The 22,501-nt window shown below is 40.6% G+C and overlaps 1 protein-coding gene across 1 annotated transcript in view; it reads right to left on the bottom strand.

Annotated features, from left to right (window-relative positions):
- CACUL1 (CDK2 associated cullin domain 1) overlaps window positions 1–9,586 on the bottom strand; it is a 43,390-nt gene extending 33,804 nt beyond the window's left edge. The window contains exons 1-3 of the mRNA XM_015819471.2: window positions 9,457–9,586; window positions 6,707–6,833; window positions 4,966–5,068 (exon numbers count right to left, since the gene is read on the bottom strand). Of these exons, the coding sequence (XP_015674957.2) occupies window positions 4,966–5,068; window positions 6,707–6,833; window positions 9,457–9,586 (360 nt within the window). The remainder of the gene's footprint in view (window positions 1–4,965; window positions 5,069–6,706; window positions 6,834–9,456) is intronic.
- Between the last annotated feature and the right edge of the window lie 12,915 nt (window positions 9,587–22,501).

Raw genomic sequence — 22,501 nt, 5'->3', positions numbered from 1 at the left:
TTTTTCCCCTTTTCCAGCGGGTGCCTTACCTCCCTTGGGCTGGGCCAGCTGGTGATCGGCCTGCTCCGTCTCTGCCGCTTGCCAGCTACGCCTCGGCCGGCGCAGGGGGCGGAACCACGCATGCGCGGTGCTCCTGGGCAGGGAAAGTCCTCGACTTACGGCCGGTTGGGTAGTCCTCGACTTACGACCAGTTTAGTCCTCGACTTACGACTGGTTTAGTTCTCGACTTACGACCAGTTTAGTCCTCGACTTACGACCGGTTGGGGTCGCGGCATTAAAAAGGTTGAGAACCACTGTCTTAGCCCAACTCACCTCACAGGGTTGTTGTTGTGAGAAAAATAGGAGGAAGGATATTAGTTATGTTCACCACCTTGAGTTATTTATAAAAATAATAAAGGCAAGATATATGCAGAGAAGAGCAACAAAGATGATCAGGGGACTGGAAGCTAAAACATATAAAGAACGGTTGCTGGAATTGGGTATGTCTAGTTTAATGAAGAGAAGGGTGAGGGGTGACATGATAGCAGTGTTCCAATATTTCAGGGGCTGCCACAAAGAAAAGGGAGTCAAGCTATTTTCCAAAGCGCCTGAAGGCAGGACAAGAAGCAATGGGTGGAAACTAATCAAGGAGAGAAGCAACCTAGAACTAAGGAGAAACTTCCTGACAGTTAGAACAATTAATCAGTGGAACAACTTGCCTCCAGAAGTTGTGGATGCTCCAACACTGGACGTTTTTAAGAAGAGATTGGACAACCATTTGTCTAACATGGTATAGGGCAGTGGTGGCGAACCTATGGCACGGGTGCCAGAGGCGGCACTCAGCCCTCTCTGTGGGCACACGTGCCGTTGCCCCAGCCTTGCCTCCCCCCGCAACCCCCTCATCTCCAGCAGCCCCCCTGAAGGAGACTCGCCCTCGAGCGTGGTCCACATGGAGCAGCGCAGCCAAGGACATGGCAACCAGGCAGCGTAGACAAGACTCTGCCCTCGCACCCCATCATGCAGTTGATGGTACAGTGCGTGGGCAGAGGGTGTGGCTGCCATAGCACTGCTGGGCTGCCTGGGCGATCTGCGGCAGGCCCTGGAAGTGGTGAGTGGTCCTGTGGGCAAGCGGGGTGGGGGGGCAGAGCAGGGGCAGGCAGGGGGGTGGAGTGGGGGGCAGGGCCAGTTTTTGGGCACTCGGTCTCTAAAAGGTTCGCCATCACTGGCATAGGGTTTCCTGCATAAGCAGGATTTGGACTAGAAGACCACCAAGGTCCCTTCCAACTCTGTTATTCTATTCTATTCTATTCTGTTCTGTTCCATATAAATAAAGGCAGTCAGATATAAACAGGAGGGAAGAATCTTTCCCTAAAATGCTAAGGTAATCAGGCAATACTTCTAGTAATGCAAGGGTAATTTCATTGCTCAACCTCATAATAACAAAAGAATGCATCCTTATGTTGCCAAATGAATATGGAACAGTCCAGTATTCCACAGGGATGATCCTTTATTTATTTTTTCCTCAGAACATACTGCTCTGGAAGTTGTTCAGCTTTGGAAGTATATGTGAGTGGGGGACCTAGTGTGATGTGATAGACTATAGTGAAGCAGCAGTCTCCCAGAAAGGAGCACATTCCAGAAAGGGGGGCAGACAAGAGGCAGCACAGGGCAGAACTACATAGAAAAAAATAAAGATAGCCACTCCCCAGAATCTCCCAAGGTACAGGGTGAGAGTAGTCAAGGGTTTAGCCTGCAAGATTCTGTCTATTGTGTATAAGCAAAGAAAGAAGTAAACTCTGGCTGAATTTCTCTTCATTGTCCTTAGGCTTAGCTTGACATTAATTTTCCAGGACATGAAGTATTTCAGTGCCCCAGGTGTAGGAAATGACCAGGCTGAGCTCGAGGGTGGTGGGGCCAAATGCATCATCAATTTGGAGTTGCTCTGCTCTCAAAAGAGACCTAAGTCCAGCCCCCCTTGAATTCGACTGCTCTTATCTAGTGCCAATTTGCCTTGACCGTTAGTAGATCAGATTTTTGTGTATAGGTAGCATATAGTGAACTTGAAGTGCTTTGACCTAAACTCGTGTTCCTGGTTACTTGCTCCTGACATCAGGTATGATTTAGCCTCAAAACAGGATGATTTGAATGCTGGATTATATTAAAAACACTGTTCTGGAAAGCTGATTTTTTGCATATTATCGGCAATGTTCTGTTTTGCTGCAGGATAGAAAATAGTTTACCTCAAGAAGTGCACTACCAAGAGCCTCCACCATGATAAAAGAACAACCTACTAATCAGACCAGAGTTTAACCACTTTGAAACCTCAAGTATATGTGCTTGCAGATCAACCAGGTAGTATACATTTTTAATTGACAAAGTTGTAATTAAGATATAAGAATAGTAATGAGGTGTTTCTTAAATTACCTATTGCAAAATCACGTGCAAAGTATGGACTTAAAGAAGTCTGGGAAAGGATTATGCGTATCCTCAAGAAAGGGAAGATCCTTATTCTATTCTTTATTCTATAGGAACATTCAGCTACAGGAAAAGATGCCAGAGTATAGCTAGCCATTCAGTTCAACAAACCAATATTGCTGCTTTTAACAAAAGCTACTGCCCAGTACTCTAGCAATTATAAGCCAAAACCAATTCAACTGAAATACAATCTAACAGAAATATATAATCTCAGGATGGCAAGTAGCTCCCCAAAAAACTTGAATGTGGCTCCTACCAACCTTCAAAAGTTGTTTCCATATTATAATTTTTAAGATATCAGAAGAAAAATAAGTGCACATTTGGGAATAATCATATTAACAAGAAATGAGGGAAAAATTCAAATTTGAACCATTTGTTTCAGCTTTTGGATGTTTTAAATTTGAAGGACTGCCTACACTACTAACACTAGTGATATTTAATTTTAATAAACATGAGTTCTATATGTTGAAATAAAGTTTAGTTTTCAGTACTTTTTTTAAAATTTCATCCAAAAGAATATAAATGAAAAAAAGTTTAAGTAAAAAGAAGGGGAAAAGTGTCTATAGTACTTTCTGAAGGACAGGTCTTGGCACATGCTGAAGATGAAGTGTGACTTCTAATCCAAAAAAATTGTGCGCTATGCAGATTTGCATCTGTTTCAAGGAGGAAGAAGCCTCCACATGCAAATGCAACACTGGTGTTTTATTTCAATACAGGAATGCAAGAAGAAAGTTACAATATTCAGCTAGCTACACATCTCTTCAGTGAGCTGCTATTACTGTATTTCCCTGAAAATAAGATCCAACTGGAAAATAAGCCCTAATGTGTCTTTTGGAGCAAAAATTAATATAAGATCGGGTCTTATTTTTGGTGAAACATGGTAGTAGAAAACCTACAGCATGCCAAAGCAACATACTTTTCCTCAAAGTCCTATTTACTGACAAACCTCAAGAGTTTGAAGATGAAGCTACATTCTTCATACATATTAATAGACTACAACGAAAGCACAGCTAAATACAAATATGAAATTGTTTTTTTTTCTGATATTAAAGACTGAACTGAATACTGACAAGCAAACTAATTTATTTCCATTTACTCCTGTCAGTGCATTGCTCATTTTCTAATATCATGCTGGCTAATTGTTAATAAGCAACAAATGTCCATATAGAAGGAGGTCTGTTTTAAAATCAGGTTCTAAATAAAAACCCCAATGCTTGTTGATAAAAAAACAAATTTCTTCAGATGATCAGTAAAAATCCTAGTTTTGTGAAACTAGGAAGGTTCTTTCTTTAAACTGACAAGCTGAGTAAAAATGAACAGCATGTTTTGATCAACCTAATGAAATACAAATGAATGTACAATACAATCAAACATTGCTTGAACACTGATAAAGTTTTCCAACCCAAAATTCTGCAAGAAGATTAATGTCATGGTTACGATAGATGAAAACCGTTTAAAAGAACTTCAAGGAAAAACTTTCTTCCTTAGAGAACATTTTATTTAGGAAACAAAATATCGGCATGTACATAGGTGTACCCAAGACTAAAAATCTCCTCCCCTTGGTTACAAAGTTACTATTGCAATTCCTACTCCAAACTGCTGCCATAAATCATATTCACCAATTGTTACAAAACAAGTGCCCCCAAAATGTTATCAGTACTGACCTTGATTCTCACACATATGAACTGTTTTGGCTAACTGAGAACTACGTATCCCCCACCCCTCTTCATCTAATACAGTGTTTCTCAACCTTGACAATTTTAAGGCATGTGGACTTCAACTCCCAGAATTCCACAGCCAGCATTGCTGGCTGTGGAATTCTGGGAGTTGAAGTCCACATGCCTTAAAATTGTCAAGGTTGAGAAACACTGATCTAATATCTCTAAACTAAAATGTGGCAAATAAAGACAAAATGAAAATGGCTTCAGTTCGGTTTGACAATTAAAGGCTAATTTAAGCTAGCTAAAAATAATAGCTACATATAGGCACACATCCACTACATGTTTCTTTGGGGACATTTGAGCAATTATCCTAGATTTTGTTCACTGCTATGGCTGATCTCAAAGTACTAAACAGAGTCAAACCTGGTTAGTACTTAGAAGGGAGATCACCAGGAAGTGATCTAATCCAGGAAGCTGAAAGAGTACCTCAGGAGACAATGGCAAATCTAATAGTTGCCAAGAAAATTATATGAATGTGCCTCTGAAATCATTAGGAATCCGATTCAACCTACAGTAGTGGGGATTTTTATTATTCACAGCTATATATGCTCAGGGCAAATCCATATTAATTCATTTTTGGCATCATGATCCCTTTTGAAATACATGAGCTCACATGGACAGTAACTTCTGAATTCCCTAGAGAAGAATTACTCACAACTAATGCATTACAAATCAGGTCAATCAAGTTCTGCAGAGGAAACAACAGGAGTTATGATAGCAATAACTCCAACAGATCACTGGCATTTTACTGGGATACTGTCCCAGGAAAGAAAATTGTGCAACTTCTTACCTGCAGCTCCTTTGAGACTCTCTCTAAGTGGTTAGTTATCTTTTTTATTAGGTCACTATACATCTGTTCCGAATGCTGCTGGCACACACATTTATATACACAACTGCAGAAATAAATACAGGAATAATGATGAATTGACAATATTAAGCCTGCAGAAATGTATTTTAAAGAGAGGTAGTCTTCGAGTTATGACCACAATTGAGCCCAAAATTTATGTTGCTAAGTGAAACATTTGTTAAGTGAATTTGCCCCATTTTACAACTTTTCTTGCCACAGTTGTTAACGTTATAACACGGTTGTTAATGGATTCCCCATTGACTTTGCTTGTCAGAAGGTTGCAAAAGGGGATCACATGATCTCAGGACACTGCAATGGTTATAAATATGAACCAGTTGCCAAGCATCTGAATATTGATCACGTGACCATGGGGATGCTGCAACAGTTGTGTGAAAAATGGTCATAAGTCACTTTTTTCAGTGCTGCTTAACTTTGAAAGATCCCTAAAGGAACTGATATAGGTCGATTTTAAATATACATTTATTACATTCTAAACCCATTAACTAACAGGTTTATGGAAGCAGATCTGTATTTATTACAGAGAATTGCACAAGATCTAAAAACTCAAGGCTGTTTTACATATAATGATCCCATTTTTAAACTCTGGCAATATTGTTTAGTTAACTCATCATGTTATAAAGATATGTTTTAACCAAACATATCATTTAATTCTGTTATTGATGCCTTTTTGAAATTTTATATTTTAATCATGCATTTATTCATAATACAATATTCTAAACATTTCTTTTCAGGGACAGAACAGAATTAAGAAAAGATCCGCTTTTCAATATTCATTACAAGGTCTGAATTTTGGCTTAGTTAGCACTTTTCATCCCACTGAAATCAACAGGACTAGTTACTTATAACTAGGTTAACTTCAATTGTTTTCAATGTGGCTAAAATATTATTAATAGTATCTGAACATTTTAACTATTACATAAAGCAGAGAATCAATTCCTTGCATTTAGTATTTCTAAGAATATAACTCTAAACCATACAACTATGTATTAATATAGAGTTCTGGAAGCACAACCCTAGAACTACATTATACTGATACCTTACTTCTGTCCCCTAAAGACACCAAAATAGAAATAGTTCTATTTTGAGCGCTGATTTTTATGGCATAAACACACACCACTTGAATTAAGAATTGGTTGAAATGTCATTAAAATCACAGTTAAAAACAGGATCTCTGTCTTGAAGAAGGAAATACTAGAGATGACAACTCTTTGATTAGAATCAAAGCACATTCATGTATCTTCGCATTAACAGAGAATCTATACAGTATATTCTCCTTTATCGATACATTAAGTTTTTCATTTGATTAGTGAAATTCCAGGGTTGTCTTCAGTTGCAGTTTGAAAACATGCAAGTGAGTCTTGCACATTTTATTTTACAAAGAAATGCAAACATTTTCTACTATGTGACTATGCTTTTCTAACATAGAAACAAGTACATTCCTAAAAAAGAAAGATGTTAACCAAGTGCATTTATTTTCATCCAATTTAAATAACCAAACCCTAAATATTTAGAAATCTAATGCCAGAATTACCACTATACTTTTAAATATTATACTAGTTTACTAAAAGTTTTCATTAGCATCTTGCAAGCAACTGAAATAATGCAAGCTTGAAATAATCTGTTATTGTATAATCAAGGTTTTTTATTATTTTTATTTCCTTACCTGTATATTTGTTCATAGGAAATGGGAATATAGTCACCAGGACACTGAGTTAAAAGCTGATCTATGGCACTGTCCAACTTTGGCCAATATGTGCTCTTATAATCTTCTATTGTTATAACATTCATTACTAGAAGAGAAAGTATACTGTAATTGATAAAAGAATGCAGTTAGCATAATTAGCAACAAATACAAAATTTAAATGCAAAGCTCAAACCATAGAGACAAGAGTATTTCTACATTATCACAGAATACAGGAGCATAGTAGGACCCTGGGTTCAAGGTTAGCAAGCCTGCGTTCGAGACCCGAATGCTGCTGTGTGGCGGGGTGAGCTCCTGTCATTTGCTCCAGCAATGGTGATGTCACCAGCTAATCCTTTCAACCCAGAAGTGCCTTAAATGGTGCGTTTGACATAAAAGGGACGGCGATAGAATAAGGCTGGAAAGGACCTTGAAGGTCTTCTATTCCAACCCCCTGGCCAAGGCAGGAATCCTTATTCTATACCAGGGATGTCAAACTCAATTTCATTGAGGGCCGCATCAGCATTGCGGTTGCCCTCGGGGGGCCAGGTGGGTGCGGCCAGGGTGGGTGAGGCCTACTGGGTGGGTGTGGATGGAGTGGGTGTGGCCTACTGGGTGGGCATGGCCAGCTCTACATCGTTTGTGTCAAGGGTGCCTGTGGGGGCCTGGGCAGGAGTGGGACAGATCTGAGGGTCTCTGGCAGAAGGGGGTGGGACCGGGGCAAGCGCCAAGGCATGGTCCATTTCTTCATTCCTCACAAAGGGTGACACCTCCCCAGCATGCACCCAAGGGGCGGGGGTGACCCGGCAGGGGCTGGTTCCTTGCTGTTTCTAGACGGCCTTGTGGAGCTAAGACTGAATGCGTTTCAGCATAGATGGCCACCACAAAATTGTACATTGGCTCCCGGCCGGCCTGGGCCAGAGCCAAGGCAGCGGGGACCATTCCCTCACTGTTTCCAGGATGGTTTCGCGGGCCACATGAAACCACTTCGCGGGTCGCATCTGGCCCCCAGGCCTTGTGTTTGACATGTCTGTTCTATACCAAATGATTGTTCGGTCTTTTCTTGAAAACCTCCAGCAATGAAACACCCATAACTCTGGGAGACAAGCTGTTCCACTGATTGTTCTCACTGTCGAAACTATCCCTTAGTTCCAGTTAGATCTCCCTCTGACCAACTTCCACACATTCCTTCTTATCCTATCCTCAGGTGCTTTGGAGAACAAATTGATTCCCTCTTCCTCTGTGGCAGCCCTTCAGGTATTGGAAGATGGCAATCATGTCACCCCAAGTCGTCTCTTCATTAGGCTAAACACTTCTAATTCCCTTAGCCGTTTATCATATGGTTTAGCCTCCAGACCTCTTATCATCTTTTATGCTCTTCTCTGTACGCTTTCTAGGGCCTCAGCATCTTATTTCTAACGCAAATGGAACATTCCTCTATTTTAACTCAGATTCTGATTCTATGCCTACTGACACAGATTTACATATTTATAAACAAGCATACACAAGAGCGTCTGAAATTACTGAGTGAAAACATAGCAGAAATATACACAGATATTTCATAAACAAACTGGCATTTTAGACTGTATATTTTCAAAGAGATCATTACAAATATTAACGTATATCTTCTACTGCTAATCACAAAAAGTTTAGCTACATATTTCTCTAGGACCCTATAAGCCTGGGAAGACTAATTGCTGCTTAAAGAATCACTGCAAAAAGATTCTACTGAGATTCAAAATCTGTTTTTAAATGTTGGGTTTATGAACCACCAGCCCTGATCTAGATACAACTCTTAAAGAACACATAAAACAGTAACACAACATTACAGTATTACAGTACAAAGAGTAAGCTTTCAAAATTATGAAATGGGTGTGTTTTTTTAAGTGCCTACATTAAAATAGCTGGTCACCTCTCAATGGGATTAGAAGAAGAAATTCTTCCACCGCTAAACATGGACCTCTAGATTGAACTTCAAAACCAAATCTCTATATTCCACTACTTACTTATGGGCGCTTGTAGACTTCAGGGCAAAATCCACCACCAAATCAATTAGTTCTCTCTACCCTTTGCCAAGCAAAGGAGGAGGACACAGCCAAAAGTGAAATGATGCCCATGGTTGTTGCGTGAAAGAGGAGAAATTGAATAAGCAAGAGATAGCTTGGCTCGCCAAGGTTTCCTACCAGCTAAATCAGTGGTTCTCAACCTGTGGGTCGGGACCCCATTTGGGGTCGATCGACCATTTCACGGGGGTCGCCAAGCAAGGCTGTCCGCCATTTTTTTTGTCCGCCATTTTTTCCCCCTTTTCTGGCGGGTGCCTTACCTCCCTTGGGCTGGGCCAGCTGGTGGTCGGCCTGCTCCGTCTCTGCCGCTTGCCAGCTACGCCTCTCCCGGCGCAGGGGGCAGAACCACGCGGCTTACGACTGGTTGGGTAGTCCTTGACTTACGACCGGTTTAGTCCTCGACTTACGACCGGTCTAGTCCTCGACTTACGACCGGTTTAGTCCTCAACTTACGACCGGTTGGGGTCGCGGCATTAAAAAGGTTGAGAACCACTGAGCTAAATGTTAACCTGGGGAAAGGGTGCTTGCTGGTCAGCTGGGAAAAAAAAAAGTGGCAAGAGCCAAACTCTCTCTTTCTAGTTCAATTTCTCCTCCTTCATGGGCCACACTCCACTTCTTTGATCTGGAGGCAGGAAGAATGGACCCAAGGATGCGGGGGGCCTCACTCACAGAACTTAGAGGCCGAAGGGTTGATGTTGAGGTTGATGCTGGCAGAGGCGGCGGCGGCAGCAGCAGCCCCTCCTTTTCCCGGCGCGGCTTCGCAGCCCTTCCCTGGCCCGTTGGCGGCCTCGGACATCATGTGGATCTCAAGCTCCTCTGCTACCCTGTGCCCACACGCGCTACGGGACTCTCCCGGGCAAGGCGAAGGAGACAGCCCGTAGCCTCCGCCTCGCCCTCCCGCCGCAGGATCCCAGTTGTTGTGGTTCTGGTCATCCATGAAGGCCTCGTAGCTGCTGCTGCTGCTACTGATGCTGCCGCCGCCGCCGCCGCCCCCCTCCTCCTCCATGCTCTCTTCCTCCATCCCGACAGGCCTGGAGGGGCCCGCTTTGTCCGGGCAAGGGAGGAGGGGGCGGGAGGGAGCGAAGAGAATGTCACAATCGGCTTCTTCCCATCGCAAAGCAAGAAGCGTCACGTCTCCGGGCTACAAGGAACCACTGGACCGATCCCTCCGCCAACTTCTACCGGAAGCGGATCCGATTCTCGGCCGTAAAGCGACCCGGGCATAGAGTACGTCTTTCTTTCTTTTTCTTTTTTTTTTTTAAGCAATTTACGACGGCGACTAATACCATCTTTTCCCGCCGCAAAGGATTCTGGGGATCGTAGTTGTCTAGCCTCCTCTCGTCGGGAGCTATCGCTGTAATGCAACTCACACACACCTTTTTTTTTTAAAGCGCTATACAGTGATAAAGTCCAAAACGGATTAATTTATAGTAGGAGAGGGCCTATATTCCTTAGAGAGGGGGAGAAAAAAGAAACCTAACTCACCAGTCTTTGTTTAGTGGAAAGAATTCGGTAAACGCAAATCAGGTTACAAGAATCACTGGAATCTTGTGCCTTCCGTGGATTATTCCCCTTTCTCATCACAAAAGGTCTACTTTGGCACTTAACTGTACCCAAAGATGGGGGAAACGGCCCTGCGCATCTCCCCAACCTTAAAATGTCATCATGAACTGGTTCCATGTGACTAGGGCAGGGGTAGGCAACCTTGGCTCTTTTATGACTCGTGGACTTCAAATCCCAGAATTCCTGAGCCAGCCATGCTGGCTCAGGAATTCTGGGAGTTGAAGTCCACGAGTCATAAAAGAGCCAAGGTTGCCTACCCCTGGACTAGGGGAAAGGATAAAACATACTTGTTCCACACGTTTGTAGATTTCTTAGTGGCAACAAATGCACAAGAACGCACTGGCACTATTCCTCTTAAACAGGTACTAGAAGAAGGTAATAAAGTGTAGAAATCCCCAACCGCAGCTCTCACAATTTCAAAGACAATGTTTATTTATTTATGACAGCTCAACTTTTCATAAGAATTTCAAGGTGAGAAGGCTTTCAGGAATGTAATTTCCTGCGCCTCAGCCATTGTAACGCTGATTTCTGTAGGCCAGATACTTTAATATCTTGAATACAAGGAGGGGGATAGTGTGATTCATTCATCTATCTAATCAGATGCTTTTCCAAAATAGATCTGAAGACAAAGACACATAGGAGCATTGACATCATATTCTCTTATCTATTTTCCTAGGAGAATATCACAGAAGTTCACAACAAATTTACTCATAAATTTGTCCTATAGCTATTCTATACTGATATCCTGTTAGCCAGTGTTTGAGTAAGGGAACAAAGAAATTACTGATTTGTTGAATGATTGATTTTAGCACTGTTTTCATATCAGTGCTCCTTCAGTACACCAGGTGTTCTCTGGTTTGTAGTATCATGGCGAGCATGTTAGGATGTATATACAACTCTATGGCCTCCTCTTAAAAAAAATTGCTGCCCTCAAATCAGGCAATCAAGTATGAGCTGATATGACTGTATGTTTTAAAAGCTTAGTCCTGTTTCTTTATACACAAAAAAATACATTGTGTATTTCTCTTCAAGTACAGGAAGAACCAGAGACTCACTAAAAATTAAAATAATCTTCCTCACTATTACACTATAAGGAGAGTTACAGAAATGTGATTCTCTGTCTAATTGAGTGCTTCACTTAATTCCTAATTAAATTGAGGGGAAGCGTGAAGCTGGATTATATACTACAAATAAACAAAAAATCTTCTTTCTTCCATGCCAGCTCAAAGCAGCTGATCAAAAAAAATGTTAAATGAAGGTTCATAATAAGATTGAAACAAGATTAGTAGCAGAAAAGTATAATTTTAATTAAAGACTGAGGGGATGGAAAGGGAGTAAAAATACAGGTTCCAGATATATATTTCTAGCATTACAGCAGGCATGACACTTGTACGCATGTATATTTTTTCTAGTGAAAATAAAGGCAAATGAAGAAAATACATTTCAAAAAATGGGCAAGTTAATTTGGGAAAAGGTAATATTGTTTTTCTTTCTAGCTTACAGTCTGGAATATGCATGACCTATACTAGCCCTCACGCAACCTAATTTAATGAAGTCTCATGATCTCTGCATGTGGCCTTTTAAGGTCCTAAGTGTTCAAAGTATGACAGAAAACTACTGCAGAGTTTATTAAATAAGTAAGGCAGTTATTAATTCTTAAGGTGACCAACCGTCCTCCTTTAGGGAGGACAGTCCTCCTTTTGTAAGTTCTGTCCTCCCTCGAAAAGTGTCCTCTTACATGTCCTCCTTTTTAATATTTGAAGACTAAACTGCAGGGCTTTTTTTCTCTCTCATAGAACGCTCAGAACGGCGTTCCGGCACCTTTTTTGATGGTTTTTTTCCCAACTTTTGCATGAGCTGTGCTACTCCCGCTATTGGCTTTCGAAAGCCAATAGGAGTTGCTGCTGAGCGCGCCAAAACCCCGGCTGGCAAACTTTGCACATGCAAGTTGTCTGTATTATTGTTGCAATGAATAAAATGTTTCTTTTATTTACGATATTTTTTTCTTCAATTTATCTGTGTCCTCCTTTTCATTGTAAAAAAGTTGGTCACCTTATAATTCTGGTATGTCTGAAAACAGAACTTTCAAGATCTCTCATTTTTTTATACAAGGGGGCTTTTTCAAGCACACGAAGATCCCCCCTGACTTCTTTTCCATTCGTCAGAGATCCTGAATATCTCTGTTTCCTCTAGAAGATTTCCATCCCCTTTGAACAGTTTCCATCCCCATCCATCATTTCCAATATTAAATACAGTCTGGGAGGGATTTTATGCCTCTGCGAGATAACAGTCCATTGAGAGGCAGGATAGACATAGAAAGAATCATGAGCACTTATCAGCAGTAACGTCCCTGGAACTCGAAAGCCAGTAAATGTTAGGAAATGAGAAGGAAAGATTGAGTTTCCACCTTGCACTAAGACTCGATATAGATTATTAATGTGTCAATACTGTTGAAAGCGAATGGTATAAGCAGAGTGTTCTGCACTACTTAATTAAACAAGGTTGCACAACTGTAATAAAAGAGTCAGGAGGTAAAGCAAAAATTCAAATATTTGAATCAATTATTCAAATCAATTCAGACATTTAAATGTATTGAAGCTAAATGAATATTTTAATCAATACAATTTGTTGAATTCCACAAGATTTAATTCACCAAGGACCCACTAGGCATTAAACCAAATGATTTATTTAGTCTCAGGAATCGGACTAAGAAAGAGATGTGCTATTTATGAGTGGAACCTGGAGTGCACCAATGTTTCCAAATCAAACCAGTCAGGCAGATGCTGTGGGAGACAGGTAGTACCTCAAGTAAAAGGCTCTATGCCATGTAAGATTTCACAGTAGCTACCAGGACCTTGAATTGTACCTGAAAGCAAAGTGGCAACCAGATAACTTGCAAAGCAGAAGTATTACATGGGCATATCAAGGCATGCCTATCACTGCCTGTATCATTGCATTCTGGACCAGCTGAAGGTTCTGGGTAATCTTCAAGAGCAGCCCCAATGTAGAGTACATTGCAATAAAACCATGAGGTGAAAGGATATGGTTGACTGTCGGAAGGATTCCCTGATCTAGGAAAACTGCACCACCATGGCTCACTGATATTGCAACTGCTAATTTCTGGTTCCATTCATAAAAGTGTCTCTTAGTATTTCTAGTGTTATGATGTTTTGCATCATTTTCTTAGTCAGAGTTAATCAATGCTAAAAGCCGGCTTGTATTTTTCCCCTTCCTTATAGAATCCTTAGTCCTCTCCAGTGTCCAGTTTCTAAAATCATAAAGTCACTTATCTTTGTTATAAGCCAAGATATCCAAAATAATTGTGGTTCTCATGGGAAGGCATTTTTTTTGCTATGGTTAGTTCAAAAAAGTTGTAGAATCAGTCAACATTTCAAATTTAATTGTCTGCAATTTTGCAAATTTAATCCAGTGTTACTTTCTTGGATCTTATTAATAACTAAATCTTAACTTAGTTTTTGCTGTTTATTTTAAATTCTTTAAGCTCTCAAACTCGTGATTAATTTTTCTTTTATTCAGAGTAAAGGTAAACTCACCCAGTGATTTTTCAAACAAGTCTCTAATAGCGTTAAGATAGTAAATAGTATCAGAGCTAATTGTAAGGGCCTATCCAGGCTTTATAACTTCGCTCACATTCCAAAAGGCTTATATAGGGTAGAAGCAAATAACTCTGTTTCCTGTTCTCTGTGGACCATAGTATCCTTATTATTTTGCCTACCACATATACAAACTGTAAAAATGATTTCGATAAAAGTAAACGGGAATGAAGAAGAGGTGCCTAAGCTCTCAAAATACTTGTAGAAAATGCAGGTGGATTATGAATTTGTTAAATTCAGTGATTGCTCAGGAATTGTTCCTGAACGCATAGCACAACTGAAAGCTTGGCTGTAAAGCAATATGAGTTATCTTGATTTGAAGTTAAGGGGATTAAAAGAGTGTAAATAATTCAAGTCCCCAAGGTTGCATTAGAGATGAGTTTTTCTCTATACATTTATACATGTGTCCACTCGGGGGAGTCCTTTCAATCTGATAGTCCTTTTTATGTGCATTTCCATCCCTGCTTCTTCTCTTGATCAAAATGTCAGCTCTTTATTTGGCAGAAAGAGGGAGATAAGAAATAGTTGGGAAAAGAAACTTAACAAGTAAGAACGATAGAAGCAGCCCAAGGCCAGGAGTATTGCTCCTGCCTCAAGAACTGCTATCAGCAGAAATATGTCTCCAAAAAACAAGGAGGGGAGAAATGGCATTAAGGTGCGGCAATCATTTAATAATCTAATTTAAACTGACTGGTTTCATTTCCTCTTGCCAGTTAAAGCACACAAATGCAATACATTTTAATGCATTATTAATCCAATTTTACTAATTACTATGCTATTATAACGCATCCAGTGAAACCTATCAATTTAAATGTTTTTAAGGGTAAACCCTTTTAATTGAATATTTGCTACTGCACTTCTATTATTATTAATTACAGATTGCTTATCATTCTGTCATTATGATTATATTATATGTATTACACAACATGCTGAATTTAGAAATCCTCCTCCTCCTAATAGCTTAGCAAGAAAATGGAAAACTGATGGAAAGAACCAGATTTGATTAGGAGCAATGAGGTTTGTTGTTATGGGGTAGTTCAGTGTATTTGGAATCAGCTGAATTCCCAATGTTTCATTGTAAGGTGAGAAAATATGTTTTGACAGATTTGGAGGGATTTTTGCTTATTTTACTATAAGGATCAAGAACTTAGTTCCAGACACCTTGAAAGCATGGCTCATCATTCTAATGAGAATTTAATTGATCAATTGTCATCTTACAAAAAACAAGGCGATAGTCAGAGTTACTTTTGTCACAAGGTCAGAAAAAAATGCATGTAGTATCTTGCAAATTTGAATCTAAAATAATTTTACTTTCAAAAAAAAGAACATGTTACAACTAACTACCTAGATGGCACTGATTTGTACTTTGTGACATTTTAGTTCTTTCATTCATAATTACACTTTCATCTCCCTACACATACTCATCAGCTTTACTCCACCAGATCAGATCATCTTCATTCAATCTATTAGATCTTTTGTCTTTTCTTTAATTTCACAGACACCCAACATACTCATTTTTCTTTAATTGCTTAACTTCTGAAATTTGCCATTTACCATTTTTATATTTTAAGTCACAATCTTCCACATGCTGTGATCTTTATCAGATGTGTCCATTAATAATGATTTCAACCACCCATCGTGGCTTTGGTCAATCAAGGCTTTCATATAATACTTTTTAGGAACATTTCGTAGACTAATTTAGCAGCTTTAGTCATATTTTTCTGATATGCAGCATTCGCAGCTAACAGTGAGAACATCCTGGCACATATTGGTCAGGATGCCAGAAGCATAACAAAAGTCTACTTTTACTACAAACTTGCTCAAGTTACTCTATGTAAGCTATAATTTCTAATAAAAAAGTTATTTTGCAAGCTAATGTAACTGTTGCCTGCCTCCCATGAACTAGAGTCTAAACAGTACATTCATTGTTACTATATTTATGTAAACAAATGTTTTAGTTATGTGCAGCAATAAAAAAAATAAAATTCTGTGTTTTTTTTCCCTATACCCTTTCATGTTATTATTTTATTACTATATTTCTCTGAATTTCTATCCGGCATAAAAATGGTTATATTATTCTGTTTGTATTGACACTTCATTTAAATCAGCATCTATAAAAACCAGCCTGCTGTGAGTTTCTCATTTAGATTTCCACTCTACGAGGCAAGCTATCTGCCTGTCAGAAACTTGGCTCAGCCACACTCCTGCCTGAACAAAATGAGTTGGCTCACTTTCCCTGCATAACACACACCACCTGTGTTCTGGAGGAACGAATTGGCACCCATTTGTTTTCATTGAAGCTTGCCTACCTCGATCTGTCATTTCAGCCCTTGCATCACAAATCCAGAAGGGCTCAACTAGTTTGCTGCTTCGTGCATTTATGGTAAAGAGTCTAATTCGAATGCTCCAAGTAGTTCTTTCTGGGAGCAGAATGTACAACAGAAAAGTTCTTTATTAACACAGAAAATAAGATTGCAGTCGATATTCCCTATTTGGGGAGAGGAGACTCAAAATGAATGATTGTGACACACACACAAAAATCTCTTTAAAAAGCCCTTAAATTATAAAACTATTAATTACACTTTTCTTTTCCTGCCAATTTACCAGTCATGCTCCCTGTATTTGTAGTTGCTTTTTGCTGCGGGCCATTGTGTCTTCTTTTCTGTAGTATTATAAGTGATGATTGGTGACATTCGCTTTCAGTTGATGATGGTAAATGCCAAGTTTCTCTGTAAGGAAAACATCTGGTAGTTCTGGCATGCATTACTAAAATCTGATAGGGTAAGGACTCTAATATTGCTCGCCCATATATCTGCTTTCCCAGATTTTGATTCTTTTTTAGCCTCAGTGCCAAAACTGGGAACCTGGGGTGGCACTGAAAATAATTTCCTGCTGGTGGGCATCTGTTCCTGACTGGGCATGAGTGCCTATTTGTTAAGGTGGATCAGAGGGGAAAACTGAGAATCCTGCTGGTGTATCTCAGGGCTGATGTTGCAGTCACTTTGCCAACAAGGGTTGGGTGGCTTCAATCTCCTTGTTTCAGGTGTTGTATTTAGGAGAGCTGAGGAGTTCATGGCCTCCAAATCAACCATGAGTTAATCCTTGCTCAGGCCTCAAATATCTAAGTAACCATATATTAGACTTTGTGTTTGCCTCAGAACAATTGTTTAGTGATCTGGATATTGAGAGTAAAATCTAGCACTTTGTCATGGTCTGTTCATTTCTGGTTTAAGTGTAATTATCTGCCCCTTGTTCCCTGAGGAGTAAGCAGAGTAAGTAGAAAGGCCTATCCCAGATGCTTTATAGACTGAGAAGGATTTTAGCAACTGCTTGTGGAATTTCCCAGTTGCCACAGTCAGCTCAGATTTGGAAGGAGCTGAATTAGAAGATGCTGCCATTGATGCTACAAACACCAGAAAGATTTGGAAGGCGTTGCTCTAGGGCAGGGGTGTCAAACTCGCAACGTCACGTGACATGTTGCGATATATCACGACTTTTTCCCCATTGCAATGGGGTGGGCGTGGTTTCGGCGTGACGCATCCGGCCCGCGGGCCAGCAGTTTGACACCCCTGCCTTAGGGGAACATGCTAAGGAGCTGATGGCATAAAGTGATGAGGGAAGTCAGAGCCCCAGAGAAAGAAATATTAAAAAGGCAGGAAAATATATTTTTCACCAAAAGGATTTTTAAAAGCATTTTTTGAAAAGCAGAAACCAAACCTGGCATCATCTCTTTGCCCCAAGCAGGAACCAGCCCTATACAAATGCAGACGTAAGACCATCAGGAAGGTTGGAGCCAGGAAAGTCAAGAAAGACAAAAGAAACTCTTAAGAGTCATTAGCCCCATCCCCAGGGAAGCAGATGACTTTTGGGACATAATAGGACTAACCATTACCATCAAGTAATACCAGAGAGGCACACCTGGGCTCAGGTCAGAATACGTGACACAGGAAATATCCTCAAAGTTCATGCCACAGGAACAGGAAAACTTCCAAACAAAAAGCTAGAGAGGATATAAAAAGCTACTGCCCATGTGCTCAGTCTCTTCTTCTTCTCTCCTCTGCTCTTTCCTGAAGAATCATCTTTCTGCTTCTGCAATAAACTGTAACCATCTTACCAAAGCAGTCGCCATGTTGCTTATATTATAATAATAATAATAATAATAATGATGATGATGATGATGATGATGATGATGATGATGATGATATTCCCGGCTTGGATGAACCAGGATGAAGACTTTACTTCTGACAGTGATGAGAGATCAGATCCAAGTTCCACCCCAGTGGTATGTCACCAAGTTTGCTAAGTAGGGTAAAGACATCCTTCACAGCCTCTCGCCATCAAGGGAATCCCCATCTTTGATTATAGGTTGCCAGCTCTATTTAAAAACCATCACTACCCATCAGGTTTTTTTCCGGAAACAGCAACATTCTGTGCATTTGCTTCCTCTAAATCTTGTTAATGGACACTCTGCTTCTTTGTGACCCAGATTGGCTGGCAATCATGCTGCAATACACTATCCCTCAGACTCCGACTGAGACTGTTCCTCTGTTTGCTCCTTTAGAGTCTGACTACTAGGAAGCTCACCCAGACAAGCTCTTAAGGACTTGAGAACTGCTTGGGAATTATATCTCCATGTACTTCATCCCTTGTCTGCCAATACCTATATTTGCCTCTCTATAGTAAATCTCATTTACCCACCATGCATGCACATGCTTGACCTCAGACAGAACACCAACAATCTGGTAGGTGGTTCTACAGATTGCTTGGTTAGCTACAGGCCACAGGACACACTCTTGAATCAATCACTCCCAAGTCTGTTTGCCAACTCCAGTTGGTTCCTTAGTTTACTGAGCAATGCAGGAAATGAAGTGACAGAAACAACACCTGGAGCACCAGTGGAAGATAACTAGAAGTGAATCTGATTAAGCATAGCCATGAGCTAAAGTTCAAGCCTATACTGTGGCAGTAAATGAAGTATTCTTCTCTTTCTTCTTTACACAAGTTGTTGGTCAGAAGTCTTTTTTGAGGGGAATGGGGGGCAGAGGGTAAATCCTTTTGCAATTGCTTTTAAATCTCTTCCCGGGCACAATCGCTCAGATTCAGCAAAGCTTAATTTTCAGGATGTATTAATCCTGGGGTAATGTCTTGCCGTGTTTCCTGGGATTCCTTTGGGCATGTGCAGGGGTAGGCAACCTTGGCTCTTTTATGACTCGTGGACTTCAACTCCCAGAATTCCTGAGCCAGCCATGGCTGGCTCAGGAATTCTGGAAGTTGAAGTCCACGAGTCATAAAAGAGCTGAGGTTGCCTACCCCTGGGCATGTGGATTCCAATGAAGTAAATACTTGCTTTTTAGTATGTCCCCTGCTCCTCTGGGATCCTGCAGAGATCAGGAATTAATGTGATTACCTGGATCTAGGAGGTGATCAATACTTTATTTCAGGAGAGAATGTTTCCTTAAACTTTGAAGACATTAAGAGGCATTCCCTGGATCTTATATATTACAAAATAATTTCCCTGTTACTTTTTAGGAAGGCCATTGCATTGTATTTGTATTTGTAAATAGGAGGTGTTTGATTACACATTATCTACATTCATAATGATAATGGAGGAAAAAGAAAGGATTATTACATGAGTGACGCCCATCTAATTAACATCATAGCAAGAGCAAGAGCACATCGATTTATATACCGCATCACAGTGCTTTACAGCCCTCTCTAAGCAGTTTATAGAGTCAGCCTATTGTCCCCAACAATTTGGGTCCTCATTTTACTGACCTTGGAAGGATGGAAGGCTGAGTCAACCTTGAGCCGAGTGAGACTTGAACTACCAAACGTCTGGTAGTCAGCAGTCAGCAGAATTAGCCTGCAATACTGCATTCTAACCACTGCGCCACCACGGTTCATCATGCCCTAAATAGGATGATGTCACAATGCAACATGTTCAGTCAGATCTAGCATTGTGATAACATCAGTGAGAACAAGTGGAGCTAACAAATTGGTGAAAACATGCAATAAAAATACAAAAGATTTGGCACTGCTCAAAATAGTGTGTGCTTTTGACAAAGAGTAATTGGACATTTTGGCTCAGCCCTGACGTTAATTATGAACAACTGGAAAAATAACAGCACCCTTTTCTTCTACATTATTATATCTGCCATCATCTAGTAATGTTTTGTTTTGTTTTGTACTAGAAAACTGATCAACCAAAGAATACAAAAATATCCCATTTCTTTAACATTTTCAAAAATATGACTTGCTCCATTACTAATTTTATATTTATGTGATGAGACAATCATAACCTTTCAAAAGCTCAAAATGTTCTTGCATGAAGAGAAGGCAAAATGCTCTTTGGAATCTATAAGGTCCTTGTTTCTTCATCTGTCCTACACTGTTGTGTTTTGACAAGGTTAATTTTCAGGACTACGACTTTCTTATTAGAGATTGGTTGACTTTTATTTTACATAAACAGTGTTGTTAGACGGTTGATAGAAAAAAAAGTATACTTTTAATATAAGGAAGACTTAATGTATTGTCAGTACAAGTTTCCTTTTTATTTGGTAACATTGAATTAAACCAAAGTTATTTAAAATATACTGTATTATAGGAACACAACACCAGAGTTCATTTGTAAGCAGCCAACCGAAATGTGATACATTTTTGGCGTAGAATACTGTGCAAACCTAGTTGGGGTTAGTTACTGCATCATGGATTATATCATGATGTGCTTTATGAACCCAGTGATTTACTCAGTAAACAAGAAATTGGGTAGCCAAATCCATTGGACTGTATTAAACTTCTGAATCCTGTTTTGTGTTGCCTAACTGTAGCTGAAAATAAGATGGGAAACATATGCAATTGTAAAATGCACTAGGGTTATTGTTGAAATACCTGGTTCAGAAGATAATTCTACCTGAGCAGATCACCTCCTCAGGGCTTGATGAAAGACTAAGGGAAAGATGAGCTGTGGTGCTAAGTGGTTAGAATGCAGTACTGCAGGCTAGTTCGATTCTCACCAGCTCAAGGTTGACGCAGCCTTTCATCCTTCCAAGGTCGGCAAAATGAGGACCCAGATTGTTGGAGGCAATATGGTGATTCTGTAAACCACTTAGAGAGGGCTGTAAAGCAATGCTATTGCTATTGCTATTGCTATTGCTATTGCAGGCTAATTTGATTCCTGTATTCTCCTTTTTTGTCCTCTGCATGATCCTTATAGGCTTGAACTCTCTCTCCCCATACTTACATCTTATGATAACATCGCTCCACGGAGGATGTTATTTATTCTGTTCTCCATCTGAGCTTGAAACACTTAGAGGAAAGAAATACTCATGTGCATTTGTTGTTCATCGACTTCAATTCCCCAGCAACTAGTAGACAAACTGGGCGTTTTAGGCTTAAACACTCCTTTGTGCAATTGGATTCTTAATTTTCTTACTAGCAGGCCCCAATATGTGCGAACTGGAACAAATAATTCTAACACCATTTTCTTGAGCACAGGTTCTTCTCAGGGCTGCGTCCTAAGTCCTCTGCTCTTCACCCTGTTGACCCATGACTGTTGTGCTAGGTTTGCCACCAAGCATATTGTGAAGTTTGCAGATGATACAACAATAGTGGGCCTTATTCATGATGACAATGAGGGTGCTTACCACAAGGAGGTTGAGGGTTTAGTGAACTGGTGTAAGGAAAACAGCCTAGTTTTAAATACTGGAAAAACCAAAGAGATCTTTGTTGATTTAAGAAAAGGCAAGCACAGCCACACTTATCTGTGCATTAATGATTCACCTATGGAGATGGTTACCAGCATCAAATTCCTGGGTGTGCAGTTAACAAATAGGCTGGCTTGGTCACTCAACAGCAAGACACTGATGAAGCGGGCACAGCAGCGCCTGCACTTTTGGGTCACATGAGAAAAGTACATCTTCCTTCCTCTATCCTTACCACTTTCTACAAAGAGACGATCGAGAGCATCCTGTCATACAGCATCACAGTCTGGTTTGGAAGCATCACTGCATCAGACAGGAACTGTGCAAAGAGTGGTGAGGATGGTTGAAAATATCATTGGCAGTTCCCTCCCTTCCATCCAGGACATAGCACATAAGCATTGCTTCAGCAGGGTCCATAAGATTGTCTGGGACACTACACATCCTCTTCACGACCTGTTTTCCTTGTTACCTTCTGGGACAGTGGTTCTCAACCTTTTTAATGCCGCGACCCCAACCGGTCGTAAGTCAAGGACTAAACCGGTCGTAAGTCGAGGACTAAACCGGTCGTAAGTCAAGGACTACCCAACCAGTTGTAAGTCGAGGACTTTCCCTGCCCGGGAGCGCCGTGCATGCGTGGCTCCGCCCCCTGCGCCGGCCGAGGCGTAGCTGGCAAGCGGCAGAGACGGAGCAGGCCGACCACCAGCTGGCCCAGCCCAAGGGAGGTAAGGCACCCGCCGGAAAAGGGGGAAAAAAATGGCGGACAAAAAAAATGGCGGACAGCCTTGCTTGGCGACCCCCATGAAATGGTCGATCGACCCCAAATGGGGTCCCGACCCA

The sequence above is a fragment of the Protobothrops mucrosquamatus genome, unplaced genomic scaffold (assembly GCF_001527695.2).
Source record: "Protobothrops mucrosquamatus isolate PMUCROS unplaced genomic scaffold, P.Mucros_1.0 scaffold930, whole genome shotgun sequence".
NCBI classification, from domain to species: Eukaryota; Metazoa; Chordata; class Lepidosauria; order Squamata; family Viperidae; genus Protobothrops; species Protobothrops mucrosquamatus.
Note: the sequence above shows the minus strand (reverse complement) of the source record. Positions and strands in the feature narration are given on the sequence as shown.